The 18,651-nt window shown below is 41.7% G+C and overlaps 1 protein-coding gene across 3 annotated transcripts in view; it reads left to right on the top strand.

The window, feature by feature from the left end:
• MIA3 (MIA SH3 domain ER export factor 3) overlaps positions 1-18,234 on the top strand; it is a 36,953-nt gene extending 18,719 nt beyond the window's left edge. For 2 of the 3 annotated variants that reach the window (XM_081000082.1, XM_081000084.1), the window contains 22 exons: positions 1,368-1,499; positions 2,247-2,268; positions 3,153-3,241; positions 3,430-3,507; positions 3,591-3,701; positions 5,425-5,496; positions 6,066-6,170; positions 9,420-9,542; positions 9,654-9,756; positions 10,224-10,279; positions 10,757-10,847; positions 11,662-11,800; positions 12,623-12,724; positions 12,804-12,864; positions 12,966-13,001; positions 13,146-13,213; positions 14,098-14,195; positions 14,298-14,420; positions 15,439-15,515; positions 15,678-15,749; positions 16,664-16,805; positions 17,353-18,234. In XM_081000082.1, the coding sequence (XP_080856208.1) occupies positions 1,368-1,499; positions 2,247-2,268; positions 3,153-3,241; positions 3,430-3,507; positions 3,591-3,701; positions 5,425-5,496; positions 6,066-6,170; positions 9,420-9,542; positions 9,654-9,756; positions 10,224-10,279; positions 10,757-10,847; positions 11,662-11,800; positions 12,623-12,724; positions 12,804-12,864; positions 12,966-13,001; positions 13,146-13,213; positions 14,098-14,195; positions 14,298-14,420; positions 15,439-15,515; positions 15,678-15,749; positions 16,664-16,805; positions 17,353-17,675 (2,223 nt within the window). In that variant the 3' untranslated portion in view covers positions 17,676-18,234. The remainder of the gene's footprint in view (positions 1-1,367; positions 1,500-2,246; positions 2,269-3,152; positions 3,242-3,429; positions 3,508-3,590; positions 3,702-5,424; positions 5,497-6,065; positions 6,171-9,419; positions 9,543-9,653; positions 9,757-10,223; positions 10,280-10,756; positions 10,848-11,661; positions 11,801-12,622; positions 12,725-12,803; positions 12,865-12,965; positions 13,002-13,145; positions 13,214-14,097; positions 14,196-14,297; positions 14,421-15,438; positions 15,516-15,677; positions 15,750-16,663; positions 16,806-17,352) is intronic. The other variant, XM_081000083.1, reaches the window with a different exon arrangement.
• The last annotated feature ends 417 nt before the right edge of the window (positions 18,235-18,651 follow it).

Here is an 18,651-nt window from a genome sequence, read left to right as displayed (position 1 = left end):
GCTGCTGGGGGTGGGGAATGTAATGCTGTTTTCAAAACGCGTACACAGCCCAAAAACAAGTTGTGCCCTGAAATGACTTTTGCAGAATACAGAGTTCCAGTGGGGATAAACCTGTTTAGATCAGCTTTTGTAGTTCTTGCAAGTTCGTGGGCTCACAGGAGCTAGGAGTGTAGAGGAGATCAGACAATTTTCGAGGGTTCAGTAAATGGCCCTGAAGTTGTATCTTGACTGCTTTCTCTAGTCCCAGCCCCCATTTTACAGTGAGTTGTTTGTAAATGTTTGTGGCTCTGAAACCTCATGCTCCTGTATCATGTAACCTCAGACTCTTCCGGGAAATAAATAAGGCATACTTCCCTTCCACTTTGCTCTAGAAAACATAAATTAGAATTATGCACATTTCAGTGAAGTTTTCTTGTTTGTGTCTATATGTTTTGGGAAAGAGGTCACATAGATCCTGTATTGCTATATGTGTCATAAGTTTCAGTATGACAAATACTTAATTCTTCTTGTGTGGAAAGTTCTACAGTGACATAGGAACCTGGAATAATTGTGTTTTGAGTTCTGTGTGAACAGAGTCCTAGTTTCTCCACTCCACCCCCTGTTTTCTGTGTATCAGTACATCTAGTGATGCAAAGGTTTCTGGGAATGAAACTGAAAGCTTGTGTAACTCTCAATAACAAGATGTTGTAAATGTGTGGTGTAATAGCAAGCTATCAAGGATCCAACAGCTTTAATTCAACATACATACCTTTGATTCAACACACAACTTCAAAACTTAGTAAAGTATGGGTTCTAAAATGTACTTTCTGAATTTTTAAGTATATATATTTTGAAATTCTAATGAGGAATAATGTAAGAAAACTAACAATTTGAAAGTCATCAGGGATTTAGACTTAAGATTATGTTAGGTTTAACTTGGCTAAATTTAAATGTGTAGGATGTTGTTGTTGTTGAAGAAGAAGAAATCCAACAGTTAACAGTAACAGGGAATATTGATTTTGTTGTTGCTGGAAGAATTAAAAATTAGAATTTCTTTAAGCAAATTCAGAACAGAGGGAACTGCTTGTGAATTCCTTTCCCACAACCCAGCTCAAGCTGCCTTATCTTTGGTGAGAGAACCCCTTAGATTTTGTCATACTTTACATTAAGTCCTTTCTGTTCTGGTCTGTGTGCATATGATTAGGCTATAGTTTTTGGTTGTAAGGATGAAGCTTTCCAGGCATATGAGACACAATTGGGAGTGGACCCCATTGAAATTAGTGGACATTCTTCTGTGTAAACTTTCCTATGAGTTTCTATGCTTTTTCTAAATATGTACTCACTTGACAGCTTTTAAGAAAAATAAAATTTGCCAACTTTTTTCTTAGTTGGTTTCAACACTACCTGAAGACATGCAGCCTGGTCCTGACTTCCATGGACTTCCTTGGGAGCCCATTATTATTACTGCCTTTGTGGGATTTGCTACACTTGCCATTTTCTTGTGGAGAACTTGTCTATCCGTAAGTATATTTTCAAGGTCAGATACAGTATACTGATGTTTAGTTATCTGGCCGAACTTTGACAGTTATGATTATGAAGTCTTTCAAGCTTCAATATTTGGTGTCAAATATTTCTACCTTCAACAGTAAAGCATATAAATTTATTTTAAATACTTTTTAATGAAGTGTTTTAACAGAAAACAAGTCAGTGCTGAACATTTGTGTCAAAAGTGCCACATTGATACTTACTGGAAACGTACTGTTCTGCAGTTGCTAAATCCAATGTTAAAACTGAACAATAAATAGTAATGGCAAAGATGGATCCTTGCTAGACAGTTTCAGTACTGATAATATGGACAATGGTCTACATTCTCAAAATAAAGGGAGAAGTTTCTATAATATATATAATGTGTGGCAAGTTTATTATTGCCTCAAATTACAACATCATCAATGATAGAATGGCTTGACGGGCAAGCTTCAAACTGGTACTTTACTTGTTGCTCTTTTAGTTTCAAAATCAAATGTTTTTAATTGTACCCACACAGTACTTGCATAACCAGAACTTTGGCCTGACTTTGAAGCAGAACCTGAAAGCTTTTATTAGAAGCTTGCTTGCATAATGTAAATTGATACTTGCAATGGAAACCATGCTTGTGTTGATATTTCTTAAAGCGGTTATTGACAACCATTTACTTTTCATTGTTGATAGCATTAATAAAATGGCATAATCTTTCTCATAATGCTGTCTTTTATCCATTCCTTTTGTAGGTGAAGAGTAGAATGTATCAAGGTAGGAATATTTTGTCCTTGCGATATTGCAGATTGTATGGCAGGATTGCTTTATTGCTTAATATAACTTTGAGCACTTAGTATCAGAATTTATTATTTAATACCACGTGTATAAAGAGCCATTTGGACACTTCAGTATTCTGGCTGCTCTTTACTCTGTTGGTCTGGGCAGATCAGGTTGTAATCCAAAGATTGCATGTACCTGTCCCTTAGGTGTTTACCTGGACTCATGGGAACTACCACATCTGTCTCTACATCTTTGTGCTGTGCTGGATTCTACTTAGGAGAATCTCCCAAGGGTGGTTTTGTTTTTGTTTTGAGAGGGTGGGGAAAGCAGTGAGAAAGGAAGGCCTGAGAAACTTTGGTGCGTATACAGGCCTTTGAATCATGCCTGTTTCCCATAGCCCCCTTTGTACTGTCTGCCTAACTCTTTCCAGTGCATCTTGAATGTGTCTTTCCACACTACCTCACTGGAGCTTTGACATAATAGGTTTCAGTATGAAGAATATCTTCCCCTTGAGTTCCCAAGAAGGGTCATAATGCAGTGTGTCCATTAGCATAAAATGCAGGAGCTTCACACTGAAGCCTAATAGAAGATCTCCAGGGTGGGAAAAGAGCCCTTTTTTCCAGTGTACTGCATGCACACTGGAGTTGACAGCCCCAGTTCAGGGAAACTGAACCTAAGTTGAATGATAGATCCATGATATATTGTGATGTCTAAGCTCACCATTTTCAGCAGCTGACATCAGTGTTGTGGGGTGGGAGCCATGTTGGGGCATTTTTTGTTTGTAATTGTTGAGGTACATGTGATGTGTAAGGGTTAGCAGAGTAGCCCAGTTCTACAGAAAAATGCTCCACATTTGTCCCTAATTTTCTTTTTTCTAGTGACAGAAAAACAACTTGTAGAAAAAATTAAAACTCTCTTAAAAGAAAAGACAGAAATCTTAGAAAAGATGTCGGAATATGATCAAAAGGTAGTGTGCTGTCTGCATGTCTTTATTATTCTGAAGTTAAAAATTTAATATCAGTGTTTGGATAATCTAAAATGTGCGTGTCCTCTACTCTCTTTTAGTGGTATAATTGGGAATATAATTTGGGATATCAAAAATGAAATTAATGTTAAGTTTCTACATTCCATGTTTGTTTGTTTTCTTTTAAAAAGATAAAAGCAGCAAAAGAAGCTGTGAACGAGGCCCAGAAACAAAACACAAATCTCTCAGATGAGGCTACAGGACTTAAGGTATGAAACAAGGATTTTATTCTTATGACAGATGTTTAAAATATTTAAACAAAATAAACATATCTTTCCATTGCTGTTAACAGGACACAATCAGGGGGCTTAAAGAAACAAACCATCTGTTAGACGAGCGAGTGAAAAAATTGCACACCATGCTAGAAACTGAGAAAGAGCACTACTCAGAGAAGCAGAAACAAGTAAGCAAATTTTCCTACTTTGCTCCTGGCTGTTGGCATGTTTGAGAGTGTGGTTAAGCTCCTTGGAAAGGTGGTGGTGGTTGAGAACTTCATGAACACTTGAAGAGGTGAACTTTTTTTACTTCAATTTGACATTAATTCTGTAATCTGTTTAATATTTAAATGTCAGCACTTACAATTGAAAAGTCCAGTAACTCATATTTTCCATTGGGTTTTGGAAACCTGACCATTTTTGTGTGATGTGGGCCTTCACTGCTTTGGAATTCACACAAATGGCTCTCGTCAGTCACACATGCTTAGAATTTTCCCTGGAATGTTCTATCTACACTCATGCCTCCAAGCTTTATTTTCAATAGAGTTAATGGTAACTTTTAAGTTAATAATCTTACAACATTTATAGAATTGTAGAGTTGGACGGGACCCCCAGGGTCATCTAGTTCAACCCCCTGCAATGTAGGAATCTCAGCTAAAGAATCTATGAGAGATAGCCATCCAAGCTCTGCTTAAAAACCTCCAAAGAAGGAAAGTCCACCACCTTCTGAAAAGTCCTTTACACTGTCAAACAGCTGTTACTGTCAGAATCTCCTTTCTTATAGCTTGAATCCATTGTTTGGGTCCTACCCTCTGGAGAAGGAGAAAACGAGCTTGCTCCATCTTCCATATGACAGCCCTTTAGACAGTGGCATAGCGTGCGTTTTGCGCCCACTACCCACCTTGTGGGCGTTGTGCGAGAGGCAGCAGGTGGCCTTCGCTGCACCCTTGCGGTGGCTGCTTCTTACAGAGGTTGCCTGCTGGTTACTCTGTTTGCCCTCTCAGCTCAGTGAGCTCCCAGTGGGAGCTGCGGCTGGCACTCCTTGGCAGACGTGGCAGCATCCCAGCAGTGCTGGAGCTGCAGCTGCAGCAGGCCTAGGAGGAGGGTGGCAGAGAGCAGGCCAAGCAGCCAAGCACAACCCTTCCCTGGCCCCCTCTCCTTGGCCGCGCAGTGCAAGGGTGGGTGCTGGTGGACCCCAGGCGAGTGGGTGGCTCTCCTCTCTGCATTCCCACCTCAGGGCATGCATCTTGCCCAAGGATACCCGCCAGGAGGGAGGCCCTAGGGAAGGACTGGTGTGGGCCGGGGGGAGGTGTCCCTTCCTTGGGACCTAAAGCAAACATTGTGGCTCTCCAAATGTTGCTGAACTACAATACCCATCATCTCTTATGGAGGCGGCTGAGGTTGATGGAAGTTGGAGTCCAACAACATGCCTAATCCCTGACCTTAATCATACTGGTAATGCTTATATTTATTTAGCACATTGCAGTATTCAGAGTACTTCATAGAGCTTATTTCAGTCCTTGCAACAGTGCTATAAGGTAGGCTAGTAGTATCCACATATGGTGTTGGTGAGACTGAGAAATAGTGACTTGTTTCCTAAGGCTATTTATGAATGTGCTCCTGACGCAATATGAGCCAGTATTCCAGCTCAATATGTAGTTACTATGCTATCTTTTCTTATTCTGAGACTAGTAAATGTGTTCCTCCTATCTTTGAGGGGATAAGGAACTTATTTCTCAACACTGGGTTTCATTACAGAACTTGAAATAAATTATATTAGGTTGCTGGTAACCTGATGGCCTGCTTAACTACCCAGTAGTTTACGTATTACACATCTCAGTAAATGTAATGTCAGTATAGCTCTTTCATTTTCAAGCCCAATATGTATGCCTTTTTTATTTCTATTCACAGCTCACAGAAGCGCAGAAGTCTTTGGAGAACTTCCAAGAAGTCATCACATTGCATTCTGTAGAGCTCTCTGAGGTAACACATCTGGATTTTGAATTCAAGTAAATCTTTGACCTGATATCAGCATCACTTTAAACCACAGTTAAAAACAAATTACTGTTCAATGTGAATGCACAATTTGCTGGTGCATGCTGCTGAAAAGTTCTCATTCTGCTCTTCGCACTCCTGCTGTGCTAGCAGGACCAATTAAGTGTCTGGCTTGTCCTGATGTTCAAATAAACAAATCTATGAGCAATAAACAAATTTTGGTCTTGGCTCACTGCTTGCAGTTTGTTCAGGGTTAATACCATGAGCCTGGATTTGAACATCACAACAAGCGAGAATCTATCATGTTTCAAGATGGTGCAACAGAAGTGGAGGGAGGAATGCTGTAGGAATTTTTTAGCTGCATGCACATACAGCTTGTGCATTTGTATTAAACCATAATTTGTTTTTAACCATGGTTTAATGGGAGGTATGGTCTCCCAAGATAATAGAAGAATCTAAATTCTGAATGTTGCGGGTTATTATTCTGTGCTTTTTTGGTGTAAGCTGGTATTTTTATGTGGTTTGCATATTAAACTTGAAATTATTGGAATTTTTAGGTGCAGATAGCTCTTAATGAAGCTAAACTAAGTGAAGAAAAAGTGAAGTCTGAATTGAGTCGTATTCAAGAAGAGAATACGAGACTTAAGAAGAGTAAGGAGCAAGTGAGTGTGCCGTTTTTGTTAAACTGCTGTTCTTCATAAATTAGGCTTTGCTTTGTGTACATATCAGACCAAGTTAATTCTGCTTGAAAAGTTTGCTCATTTTAAAATATTGAGGGGCATGAGTAGTTGTTGACATCCATCTGCCTCAAAAGACAATGGAGTGCACCTCTGCAGGTGAAGTCTAAACGCTGTGTTATCAGCACCGAAGTGACCTCTCTGGGATGTGAGCCTGGGCAGTATATAGGGAGGTCCTGGACGACCCTCCTCTCGGCCTCACTGATGTGGTCCAAAGGAAAGCAGAGCAATATGTTTGGCACCAGCTTGGCTGGAGTTGCCGGAAGGAGGTGTACAAGGCGCAATCCAACCATCTTAGTGACTCTGCTCAGATTTTGTGTAGGCTTTATTCCTTAGCCTTTTCCTCTCCTGAAGATATCCCACACAAAGCAGCAGAAGTTTAGGCTTAGGGTTTCCCCTCTCCTAGATGGGCTACCTTCTCAGGTTAATAAGCCCCATCTGCCCCTTACTTCCCCCTACAGCATGTGTAGAAACCACCTTCTTGACTGTTGGACCCACTATTGGTCTCGTGCAGTCAGGGATTGGGCAGTACCTGGGCAGCACTGGGGAAGGAGACAAAGGACAATGAAGATAGCTAGGTGCTGCTGTGAGTGTGGCAAACTCTAGGGGAAACAGTTGACCCCTAGGAGCTAAAGCAGGGATGGGAAACCTTTTTTCTATTTGAGGGCTGCCTGACAGCAGTGGGCAAAACCAAAACCAATGGTGGCCAGGCCAGGCTTGTGTAACTCATTTCATGGGATGGTTCCTTATTTAGTAAAAGCCGTTTTTAATATTTTTCCTTGGAAAAGCAGTATTGGGAACATTTTTTGCCAGTTCTGTTGCCATCATAAAGGCATTGCTTAATACCTTCCTCCTTTAGCAGAACAATGTGGGAGGAATGCAAGAATAGGGAAGGAAAGGAACAAGAGTCTGATAACTCTGGGGCATAAAACTGGCTGAAGGTTTCATCCGGCCTCTGGAATACGCATTGTCCAACCCTAAGCTAATAGATTGTTGCAATCAGGGGTGGTGAATTTCTTTGGAGATTCTCAGCAAAAAGAATACTTTATATCTGTAATGCAAGTGTCATGCTTATCCGTTAGCTGAGATGGTATTGTTTTGCGTCCCCATCTGTGCACAGAGGTTAAGGAGCAGCAGCAGTCTTTGTAGATGTATTTGACCCTAGATATATTTGACCAGTGCTTTTTTTCCTGGGGGTACGCATAACCCTAAACATTTTGTGAATCTTTGTACTTTTGTCCATTTACTATATTTATTCCCCCCCCCCCATTTGAACTATAAAATGGTGATTTTCTTGAGTCAAAATGATAGTACCCCTAAACTTTTTTTTTAAAGAAAAAAAGCACTTTATTTGACCATATCGAGCTTCACACTTTCTTTTATTAAATCCTTTGCTTATATCACAAGTACAGTTCTTTACAGTGAATTATACTTGCTGTCCTGTTTAAAGCTGGTTATTGCAAAGACAGTTTGGAACCCTAATGCTAGGAGGCTGATTTCATTGATCTGTGAGAGAATGAAACCTGATGACAGTGTCTCTAGTTCCTGTGACTGGCAAGAACAGCTGCCCACCCCCACAGCCATGCTCAATGTTGTTCCTATGCAGTTTCTCAGTGTCCGGAAGGTCATTTCTGGCCATGCTCATCAGTGTCTTCCTAACTTAAAGTTACATCCATATGATGCCAGAACATAAGTGACAAGGGGAAAGCACATTGAACAAGAAATACTTTTTGACCTTGAGAGAGAGAAAAGGAAAGCTGATGAGAAGTCCAGGTCAAACTTCCTTAGTTGATGATTCCTAGACTGTTGAAGAAATTACCATAGCTGTATCAGCTGTAGTTATCAGACCTTCTCTTCCAATGACTTCTGGCAACATGTTAACCTTTTGTTACATTGATGATATTGGAGCTAGAGAAGATGGAACCTTGGTAGAAGTGAAACATGAATGCACAATTGTGGGGAAATAAGTGGTTAGGGACCCGGGTGGCGCTGTGGGTAAAAGCCTCAGCGCCTAGGACTTGCCGATCGAAAGGTCGGCGGTTCGAATCCCCGCGGCGGGGTGCGCTCCTGTCGCTCGGTCCCAGCGCCTGCCAACCTAGCAGTTCGAAAGCACCCCCGGGTGCAAGTAGATAAATAGGGACTGCTTACTAGCGGGAAGGTAAACGGCGTTCTGTGTGCTGTGCTGGCTCGCCAGATGCAGCTTGTCACGCTGGCCACGTGACCCGGAAGTGTCTGCAGACAGCGCTGGATCCCGGCCTCTAGAGTGAGATGAGCGCACAACCCTAGAGTCTGTCAAGACTGGCCCGTACGGGCAGGGGTACCTTTACCTTTACCTTTAAGTGGTTAGGAAACTCCACCATAGGAGCTGCCAGCTACAATATTTACTTGTGTAGAATATCTACATCTTCATTTATATTCCTGAGAAGCTCTCAAGAGTAGCTTATAGAAAAAATTCTCACCCAAAATGATGTCCCCATCTGGTTTTGGGAACTCTCTGTGGTTCTCTGACACAGTGGAGTGGGGATGAACAGCTGGATCGTGCTCAGGTTATGATGAAGGCAAGTCTCCCCTTGCTGACAGTTGACACTGATGGGCAGCAGCTCCTACTGAGGTCATTTGAGGCAAGGGAATATACCGTATACAATACACTTGCAATACACTTTCTCAGTATATTGATAAATTGGAGAAGGTGGAAATGTTCAACAATGAATTCTAAAGGAAATATAGATGGTTAGAGAGATGCTGAAGATGCATGTTATGGTTAGGTGAATCCTATCCTGGTTTCCTTTATGTATCGGGTGGGTGCCTTGTGGTAGCTTTAGAAATGTTATTGCTCCAGGGAGAACATTAAAATGCTGATCCTCTGTGCAATCCACCCACCCCTCCTGTTTTCTGGTTTTATTATAAGATGATATCTAAATATATCAGTTAAAGCTGTGTTTTCATTTTAAAGGATTTTCTGCATGGCTGCAGATGATCGTTCTTTTGCCTGTGCCTCCCCTCATTATGAGCCAGCATTATTTTTTAAGGGGTGGCATGTTCTTTTTTGTTTTGGCACAACTTTAACTTTGACATATCTAGCCATTCTGGTGTAGTTTTAAAACCTGATGGCCTGAGTTATATGATGTTTGTCATCCCAGTAATATTGTTAATATTGTACTTGTGTTCTTTCAGCTGCTGCAACAAGCAGAAGGCTGGAGTGAGAGGCACAGTGAGCTCAGTGAACAGATCAAGTTGTATCAGAAATCTCAGAATGATATGGAAGAAGCACTTGCCTATAAAGAAAATGAAATTGAAGTAAGCTCTCTTGAAGAACAACTTTCTTCTGTGTTCATGACTGTGATTGAACTACTACACCTAATGTTGTGGTCCTATAGTTTAAAATTTGGCTTTTTGCTGCTGCTTTAGGTTTTGACTAACTGCATTATGCAGCTGAAGCAGCTTGATGCAGAATCTGAGTCAGAAGGCAAGAGGGATGATGGAAATGATCTGGCCAATGGAGAGCTCTCAGGTACTAAAATCTTAGATAACCTGGTAGACCATTCAAGCAGCTAAACTTGAGGAAGCAGTAGCTGAAGACTCTTAGGGGCAATGGTACACAACAGTGAATAATTAACATCTGTTATGTGTCAAATAGGAACAGATACTCCTAATACAAAAGACCAGAAATTAAGATGATGTCCATCTAACATACTGGCTGTGTCACTGAGAAGTAAATTTCTCAACTCTGAATTATATCTATAATGTGAGCAATTCATCAGATAAATAACTGGATTGGATTGCCATCGTGATCTGCCCTTTCTTGAGTCAATTGTGAGCATCAGTAGCTTTTAATTTCTATAATTGAAATATTTTCCTGCTTCATGTTGAAATGTGTTGCTTTCATCTATACACTTCTAGATATGGAGATTTCCTCTTGCCATGTTTTGAAAATTTTGCTTAAACAGACACAGTGAAAATAATTTTTCTCCCTTCTAGATACCAGGAATGAAAAGATGAAGAATCAGATTAAACAGATGATGGATGTTTCAAGGGTATAACACAGATGCTTCCAATCTTTCGGGGGCAGTGGGCACATTTGGGATTCTTGAAGTGTCATAGCAGTTTCACAGAATTGCTGCCATGGGGGCATGTACCTTCATAAAATGGCTACTGTGTGGGCATGCCCAAGCACAAAACACCCATTTCATATAACACAAACTGGGTAGGCTGAAAGATAACTATCCCACGGATCTGAGTCCAAGCAGAGCCCCAAAATACAAAATGCTTTTGAGCCCATGTTAACACAGATCCCTTCCCCTTACCCACCATAGTGTAGAAGCTCACAAAAATCTGAAACACCTTCAGTAATATTCCACTAGTTATAGCAGGGCTCAAAGGTGCTGTGAGAGAATCTGGGGGCAGTTTAGTACATGAAGTAACCCCATGAAAACATTGTTTTGTGTAATCAATATGGCCCAAGTTTGTATTCCAGGAGAGTGTTTCACTGGCCATTTGTTGCCTTTTTGCAGGTAAAAACAACATTATCTATCATTGAAGAAGAAAGAGATCACATGCGGTCCAAACTTAATGATGAAGTAGCAGCAAGGCATGAGTTGGAAGGTGTGTTCAGCAGATATATAATTTGGAATGACAAGTTATTTAAAAGAAACCACTGCAGTAACTCATCAGTTAAGGGGGTTCCCATTTCCATTCATTAATAGACTAGAAACCTTGGGGCACAAGAATGGTTGGTTAGTTCAAATCAGTCAATGAAATCCATCTGCTTTACCCTGCTTTTTGTCCCTAATACTTCCCTTGCCAGTGTGTAATGATGTGGTGACGATAAAGACTACAGTCAACCACTTAGATCTCTCACTGTCTCAGCTCTAGATCCAGCAACTGCATTCCCCATTGGCTGGCATTCATCAGCCTTCTAGATATTCTTTGTCTGCTCATTTCCTTCACGCCAAGAGAACATAGGGCCTAGAAAAAGGGAACAGTTGTGCATAGTCTACTTTTTCCACTCCCTGTTGTGTTTGCAGATTCCTGGTTTTTGGCTGCTGACTACTACTTCAAACTATCTTACTTCCCCTAGTGCTTACAGCATCTCCTTATCTTAAGCTCCGGGGAATTTCTTTACAGCCCTTTCTTTAATAGACTGCATTTTGCTTAATTCATGGTCTTATTTCTGCCTCTTTCCACCTACCCTTCTTTCAGCCTCCTTACTTCAGGGCTCCATCTTTCGGTCCTCCTCTTTATGTTGGGACCTCTTCCAAGTCACTGGCCTGTCTTATTTCCACCCAAATTTGCAGTTTTTCCTTCTGTCAAAGAGCCTGGAGTGAAAACTGTCTTGTTTCCTGAGCAATTGAATGTTCTGTGTCACCGTATCTTAGCTCTCACAAATGTTGTACTAAATAGGTTTGTCTTATTGCAGAGCAAATCAAGAAGCTGGAACATGATTCTTGTTCCTTGCAGAGAGCAAAATCTCAGCTAGAAAGTGAATGTAAAACTCTGCAACAGAAAGTGGAGATTCTCAATGAGCTTTATCAGCAGAAGGAAATGGCACTTCAGAAGTAAGTACTGGGCTTTTTAAAGATGATAAAAATACCCCAAAACATGGTATAAACCAGTTTACCCCAATCTGGCACCCTTCATATGTTTTGGATGACCTCTCATCAACCCAACCAGCATGGCCAATTGTCAAGAGATGATAGGAATTGTAGTCCAACAGTATTTGGAAGAAATAAGGTTCTGGAAAGTTTGTGTAAGCTATAACATCATTTTTCTCCTTTTCTGTTTACCTTTCATAGAATCTTGGTAGGGACCCAAGGGTCATCTAGTCCAACCCCCTGCAATGCAGGAATCTCAGCTAAAGCATCCATGACAGATGGCTAGCCAACATCTGCTTAACCACCTCTCATGGGAGTCTGTTGCACTGCTGAACAGCTCTTGCCATCAGAAAGTTTTTCCAAATGTTTAATCGGAATATCCTTTCTTGTAACTTGAAGCCATAGCCTTGAGTCTTAACCCTGAAGAGCAGGAGAAAATAAGCATGTTCCCTCCGCCGTGTGATAGCCCTTAAGATATCTGAAGATGGCCATCATATCTCCTCTCAGTCTCCTCTTTTCCAAGCTAAACATACCCAGCTTCTGTTTTTTCAGCCATTCCAATAGGGCTAGAATTGATCTCCATAGCTGCAAATAATTAAAAAAAAAAAATTACCCCACCATTGAATCTAGGAGAGGCTGAAACGCCAATTGACAATTTGTCATGGTTGAGGACTACCTGAAACGTGGAGTTGTGTAAGAGTGATACAAAAGCTTTAGAACTTTTTCCAATGCTGTCAGGTTGTGTCTGGCCACAGAGGGTTAATTATACCTAAATTTCTGCTTTAGGAAGTTGTCACAAGAAGAGTATGAGCGTCAAGAGAAGGATCAGAAGCTCTCTGCTGCAGATGAAAAAGCAGTCCTGGCAGTCGAAGACGTGAAAAAATACAAGTAAATAGATCGATTGATGAATGTAATGTCTCATATTTTCAGACAGTGAGCAGAAGTAATCTCTCAAATTCTTTGACAGAAAGAGAATTGATGAAATCGTTGAAGAACTGCAACAAACAGAGCGATCTTACAAGAATCAGGTGTGATTCTATCCCAATAAATCTTTCTGAAGCAGTAGATGTAGAATATAAGCCAATGTGCAGACCCAAATAAACTTTCCTTCCTTCCTTAATGTTTTAAGATTGACATCCATGAGAAGAAGGCGCATGAGAACTGGGTAAGGATTTTATTAACGCATATAAAAAAACCTTTTCATATAGTTGAGCAGGGCAGTTAATGCTTTTCGCAGAGCAGCATCAATTAGCCTTTAATGTGTATTTTCCTAGCAGAACGTGACTTTCACTATTTTTTTCTATTGCAGCTCATAGCACGTTCTGCCGAAAGGGCATTAGCTGAAGAAAAAAGGGAAAATTCTAACTTAAGGCTCAAGTAAGTATGTTCTCTACTTGGTAACTGCAAAAGGTGCTTGGTTTTATAGACTGCCACTAATACTAAGCTGGGACGCGGGTGGCGCTGTGGGTTAAACCACAGTGCCTAGGACTTGCCGATCGGAAGGTCGGCGGTCCGAATCCCCGTGACGGGGTGAGCTCCCATTGTTCAGTCCCAGCTCCTGTCAACCTAGCAGTTCGAAAGCACCTCACAGTGCAAGTAGATAAATAGGGACCGCTCTCCGGCATTTCCGTGTGCTGCACTGGTTCGCCAGGAGCAGCTTAGTCACGCTGGCCATGTGACCCGGAAAGCTGCGGACAAGCGCCGGCTCCCGGCCTCTTGAGCGAGATGAGCGCGCAACCCCAGAGTCGGTCACGACTGGACCTGATGGTCAGGGGTACCTTTACCTTTACCTTTTAATACTAAGCTATTCACAACTGCAGGTTTCTTGGTGAAAATGCATATTATTTAATGGCAAATTCCTTCAGCGACTTGCCGACTTTCCCCCCACATTGTGGGAGTGCATCATGTGATGTGTTATGTTACACATCATGTGACGTGTCCTGCCCCACCTAGCGCTCGTGCGCCACACCAAGACGCTCAAGCATCCTGCTGCTGCGATGCCAGCACTCCTGTGCCAGGTGGAGAATGGGAAGCGCAAAGCAGGGCTCCGTGCTCAACCTCTTCCCCACACGACATCTGTGGGGATTAGGAAGTGGAGCGGGGGCTACAGGATTTTGGGGGAGCCCAGCCCCCTCCTTGAAAAAATGTTGGGGGCTGAAGACCCCTCAGCCCCCAACCACATGGCGCACCTGCTTCAGCACTATATCGTACAAGCATGAATGCACTTTGAGATTAATTTTGGATTTTTCCCCCTTTAACAGATTAATAGAGATGGATCAGAAAATAGCTGCACTTCAGAGACCACTAATTGTGAAACCAACTGCAGGCCGACCAGACCATCAAGCCCCCCCTCGCAGAGGTAAATGCTCTGTTCACCTTTTGCTAGGGATCTGAAATGTCAAGCCTAACCTTTCAGAAAAGGAAATAAATAGTTGACACCAGTGACCATGCTTTATTACAGGTCCATTAAGTCGAGATGGATCCTTTGGGCCCTCACCTGTGAGCGGAGGAGCTCCTTCCCCACCGCTGATGATGGAACCCCTTGGGCGGCCCCTTTCTGCCAATCCAAGAGAAGGTTCAAGAGGTGAAGATGGCAATAAATCAATCCTTTTTCTTTTTTCCTTAGGTTGTCTTGCTATAGAAGCCTTCTTTATTATCATTGATCACTTTATAAAAGTTTAAAGGGCCCGTTTTTTATTTTTAAAGGGCCCGTTTTTTATTTTTACGAAATTCTCTCACTTTTCCTTCTTTGGTTTAAGAATGAAAATAGTAAAAATAACAAAGCAGTCCTAAATTAGCCAGAATGGCACACTGTGTTTAAAGATATTGGGTTATAATCCAGTTAATTTTAAGCCTTTTCTGTCCTGTTGACCTTAATAGGAAAATAAAGCACCTTATTTTTTGCTAGCATATGTGCACAGTTTGTAAATGGAGTAATCCTTAATGCCACAATGCTATGCTAATTTCTGCCCTTTCTCCAAGGAGTTCAGAATGGTGTGCAAGGTTTTCTCCCTCCCCCCTTTTATCCTCTCAAACCTGAGAGGTAGTTTAGGCTGAAAGTCATTGGCTAAGGTTGCTCAACGAGCTTCCTGGCTGAGTGAGTGTTTGAAACTGGGTCTCCCTGGTCCTAGTCCAATGCTCAAACCACTGTATGCGTTACTGTTCAGGGAGGAAGGGAGTGCATAGTCCAGGTCTCTAAACCAGAAGTAGGGAATATGTGCTCCTCGAGATGTTGCTGAGCTACAACTCCCATTCTGTCTGACAATTGGCTGTGCTGGCTGGTGCTTAGAAGCCATTAGGGCATGTAAGTGGTATATAAATTGAGAAATAATTTTTAACAAAATGTGCATACCACTTAGAAGAACAAAATATTTCTAAGTTGTAGACAAGCAACAAGTGGGTGTCCACAGATTCCTCATCATTGCTCCAAATAATGCTGCAGAAATAACTGCTCACCAAGCTATGATTTCCTGAAGACATTCTGAACTATCTAGAAGAATGTTCCAGGGAAGACCAGAGACTGCAGCTATACTGATGGCAGGTCAACTGAGAAAGTGCATTTCTTTTCAAAATGGTAAAAAATATGTGGTCTTTCTCTTTAGAGCTTGGCCCTGCTGTAGCATCCCTAATGACCTGTGGGCCAAGGACATCATCTCCTGCTGCGGTAGTGGATGGAATGGTAAGCAAGGGGCAGGGAGGTTTTTAAAAAAAATTCTGAGATGGCATTTTGGGAAGAACCATGTGTGTTACCCCACTGTACAGGTCTCATCACCTCTTACATATCATGTTCTTATTTTGTCCATCATCTTACTGTCTTTATGTTGCTGGGGGGGAAATAAAGCCAAACCCTCCTAAAGAGCCTGAAGCCCCCTGTGTTTCTACTGCTCCACCTACATCTGTTGAAGCAACTGCAGTGAGTACCAAGAGGCTGGGAATGGTGCTTTTGCTTTCCCTGGTTTGATGGAGAGGAGCATGATGCTTCATATCTTGGCATGGCAAAATGAGCCCCGTGAGACTCATTTTAGGTTACAACTCTTCTGGGGCTTCTTGACTTCCTAAGGTTGCATACATTGGTGAGGGCAGCTAACATATACTACATTTTTAAAAGCTATGCTTTGGTCCTGAGTTATTTTCTAGAAATCTAATATAGTAGATATTTGAGGCTTTTTTTTTTTTAATCCCTTGGGTACTTTTTGGATTTCTCTGTGTTTAAATTAACTGTTTGTTTGGGTTTGCTGGTGCTTTAAGAAATACTAACTACATGGATGATGGTTTTAGGTGGTTAAATATTCAGGATTGTAACTTAGTTGAAACACCTGTTTTTTGTTTAGCCAGAGTATTCAGGAAAAGGAAAATCCCCATAGCAGGGGTGGGGAACGTTTTTCAGTTCAGGAGCAGCATTTCCTTGTGCGGTCTGCATCCCAATCATGGGTGGAGCCAGAGGCAAAAGTAGGTTGGGCAGTGGATGAGAGTCTTGCCTTTGTACAGCAGACTACATTCCACTCAAAATTTGAAGACTGCTATACACACAAGACTCTACATTCTCCATTCAGGCAAGGAACAGGCATAGTCTTAACCAGGCAAAAGTACTTGATGGGCACTGAAAAGGCTGTGCAAGGAGGAGTTTAGTCTGAGGCTCATTTAGAGAGGTTTGGAGGGCTGCAACTGGTCCCCTGGCCTGAGATTCCTCACCCCTGTTTGGTAGTATGCAGTGAAAACGAGTTTGAAAATACATAGCTTTCAAACACTTAACATTTTTGGTGGAAGATCAGTTTTATATTTCGCTGGTGTATATAGTAGAAGACTAACTTTTCTGTCTTTACACAGGTTAACATGGGTCCTAAAGGCCCACCACCTTACCCAGGGGCCCCCGTAATGGGACCGCCAGCAGCTGGACATTTGCCACCACCTCCAGTTTGTGTGGGACTTCCACCCCGGCTACCCTATGGACCTCGACCTCTTCCCTTAGGTATGGTTGTTTTTCCATTGTGCTTTTTTTTTTTTTTTTTTTTTAAGATGTTTATTTGAATTGGCATTACAGGTTCAAGAATCTTTCTCACAACCTGTTGCAGAACAAAGTTATCTTTGCGGCAATGAGTGAGTGGGCAGGGGTGCCTCATGGTGAATTTGTGAGAGCTGAGCAATGTTAGCAATACTAATTTGAGAGCCATAACCTGCTTTGAATATTTGGCTGAAGTATTTCATCTGAATGTTGCCTTGATAGATTTGGTGAGTCTATTGATAGCAAAGCACAGTTGTAACTATGTGGGAAAAGGACTGGAAGTGACAAGAGAGGCATGCAAAATACAAATGGTTCCTTTTCTGAGAAATGGAACATTTTGTTGTCTGTTCACATATTATCTGCCAGGCATAAAGGCTTCAAATATGCTTCTTTAAAATGGAAGTTGGTAAACTTGGAATTCTGTGCCTGCTGTTTGGTTTCTGCCAAATTTCTGGGGTGAGATTGCATGTACTTCCTGCCAGTGAATAATTCACTGTACTGCTTTTCCTTCCAGTACGTGGAGCCCCTCCACCACCTCTTCCAAGAGACTATCCACCTGTCCCTCCATTTGGAATGAGAGACTTTCCACATGGTCCACTACCACCTCCTGATCAGAGAGTATATCAGCGCGGACCTCCTCCTTTCCGGCCTTCATACCCAAGAGATTATCCTCCAGGCCCTCCACGGCTACCTCCGCAAGGATTAAGGGACTACCCCCCTCCTCCTGCCAGAGACTTGCCACCTTCAGGACCCAATGACTACCAAGGAGGTCCTTCTGGTCCCCCATCCCCAGCTAGCTCACGGGACTCTGCACATCATGCTGAAGAGAAACCATGACTTTGGATTTCTGGACTGATCTCCATCACGTTTCATGTGGGGAGGATTTCATTAGCTTCAGAACCAACTCTTCTTTCCTCCTCTGGACTTGGTTTCTATGTAGCTTTTTTCTTTCTTTCTCCTTTGCAGAAATAATTTCTCTAGCAACGCGCATTCGATCACCTTTAAATGAGGACTTGTTCATCCTCTTGGGATGCACATATAATTTTTCTGTGATGAACCTGAAGCCTGCTTCTACAGCTGTGGCTGACCTGCAGCTCTCAACGTGCAATATATGAAAGTACCTGTGTGGTTAGTTTTTAATTAATGTAGCCTATGTAATAAGTTGGTGAATGATTTCAAAATGATAATTTGAACATTTCCTGTGGAAATACCTTTGGTAAGAAATGCTACCCCTTCACATATAGCCTACAGTGACTGTAGACAAGTGGTTTACATAAGGATTCTAATGCAGATATTTTTAAACTACCTGGTATGAAAGACCAGAAACAAACTACTCTGTACTGGAAGGACAAATCTACTAATAAAGTGAGCAAGATCTCTTTCTCTTTTTTTGCTACATCTAGAAGAATGAATTTTGTACAAATCCATTTTCCTTTGCAGTAATGAATAGTACTAGTCACGAGACGGCTTAAGAGGAAAGAATAGAACAAACTCTTCCAGCTAGTGGGTGATATTCAGCTAAGTTTTAGACCCATTGCAATTAATAGGCCTAACTTAGTAAGAGTCATGGATTTTAGTCGGCATACGCTGAGTAAAACTTAGTTGATGACCACCCAGTGTCATGCCTCCATAAAGCACAAAAAAATCACAATTTAGAGCCCTTGCACCCCAGGAAATTTCAGGTAAGGAGCAAATTTTCCATGTCAAGTGCAGATTCCTTAATCGCAGGCTCAAAAAATTATGAGTTGAAATAGTGCCATTTTACATCAAATCACTTGGTAATTGTTATAAAACAGCACATTTGAGTTGAATC

This window comes from Podarcis pityusensis, assembly GCF_964106645.2.
Source record: "Podarcis pityusensis genome assembly, chromosome: 3".
NCBI classification, from domain to species: domain Eukaryota; kingdom Metazoa; phylum Chordata; class Lepidosauria; order Squamata; family Lacertidae; genus Podarcis; species Podarcis pityusensis.
The sequence above is the reverse complement of the archived record's forward strand: the minus strand, read 5'-3'. Positions and strand labels throughout refer to the sequence as shown.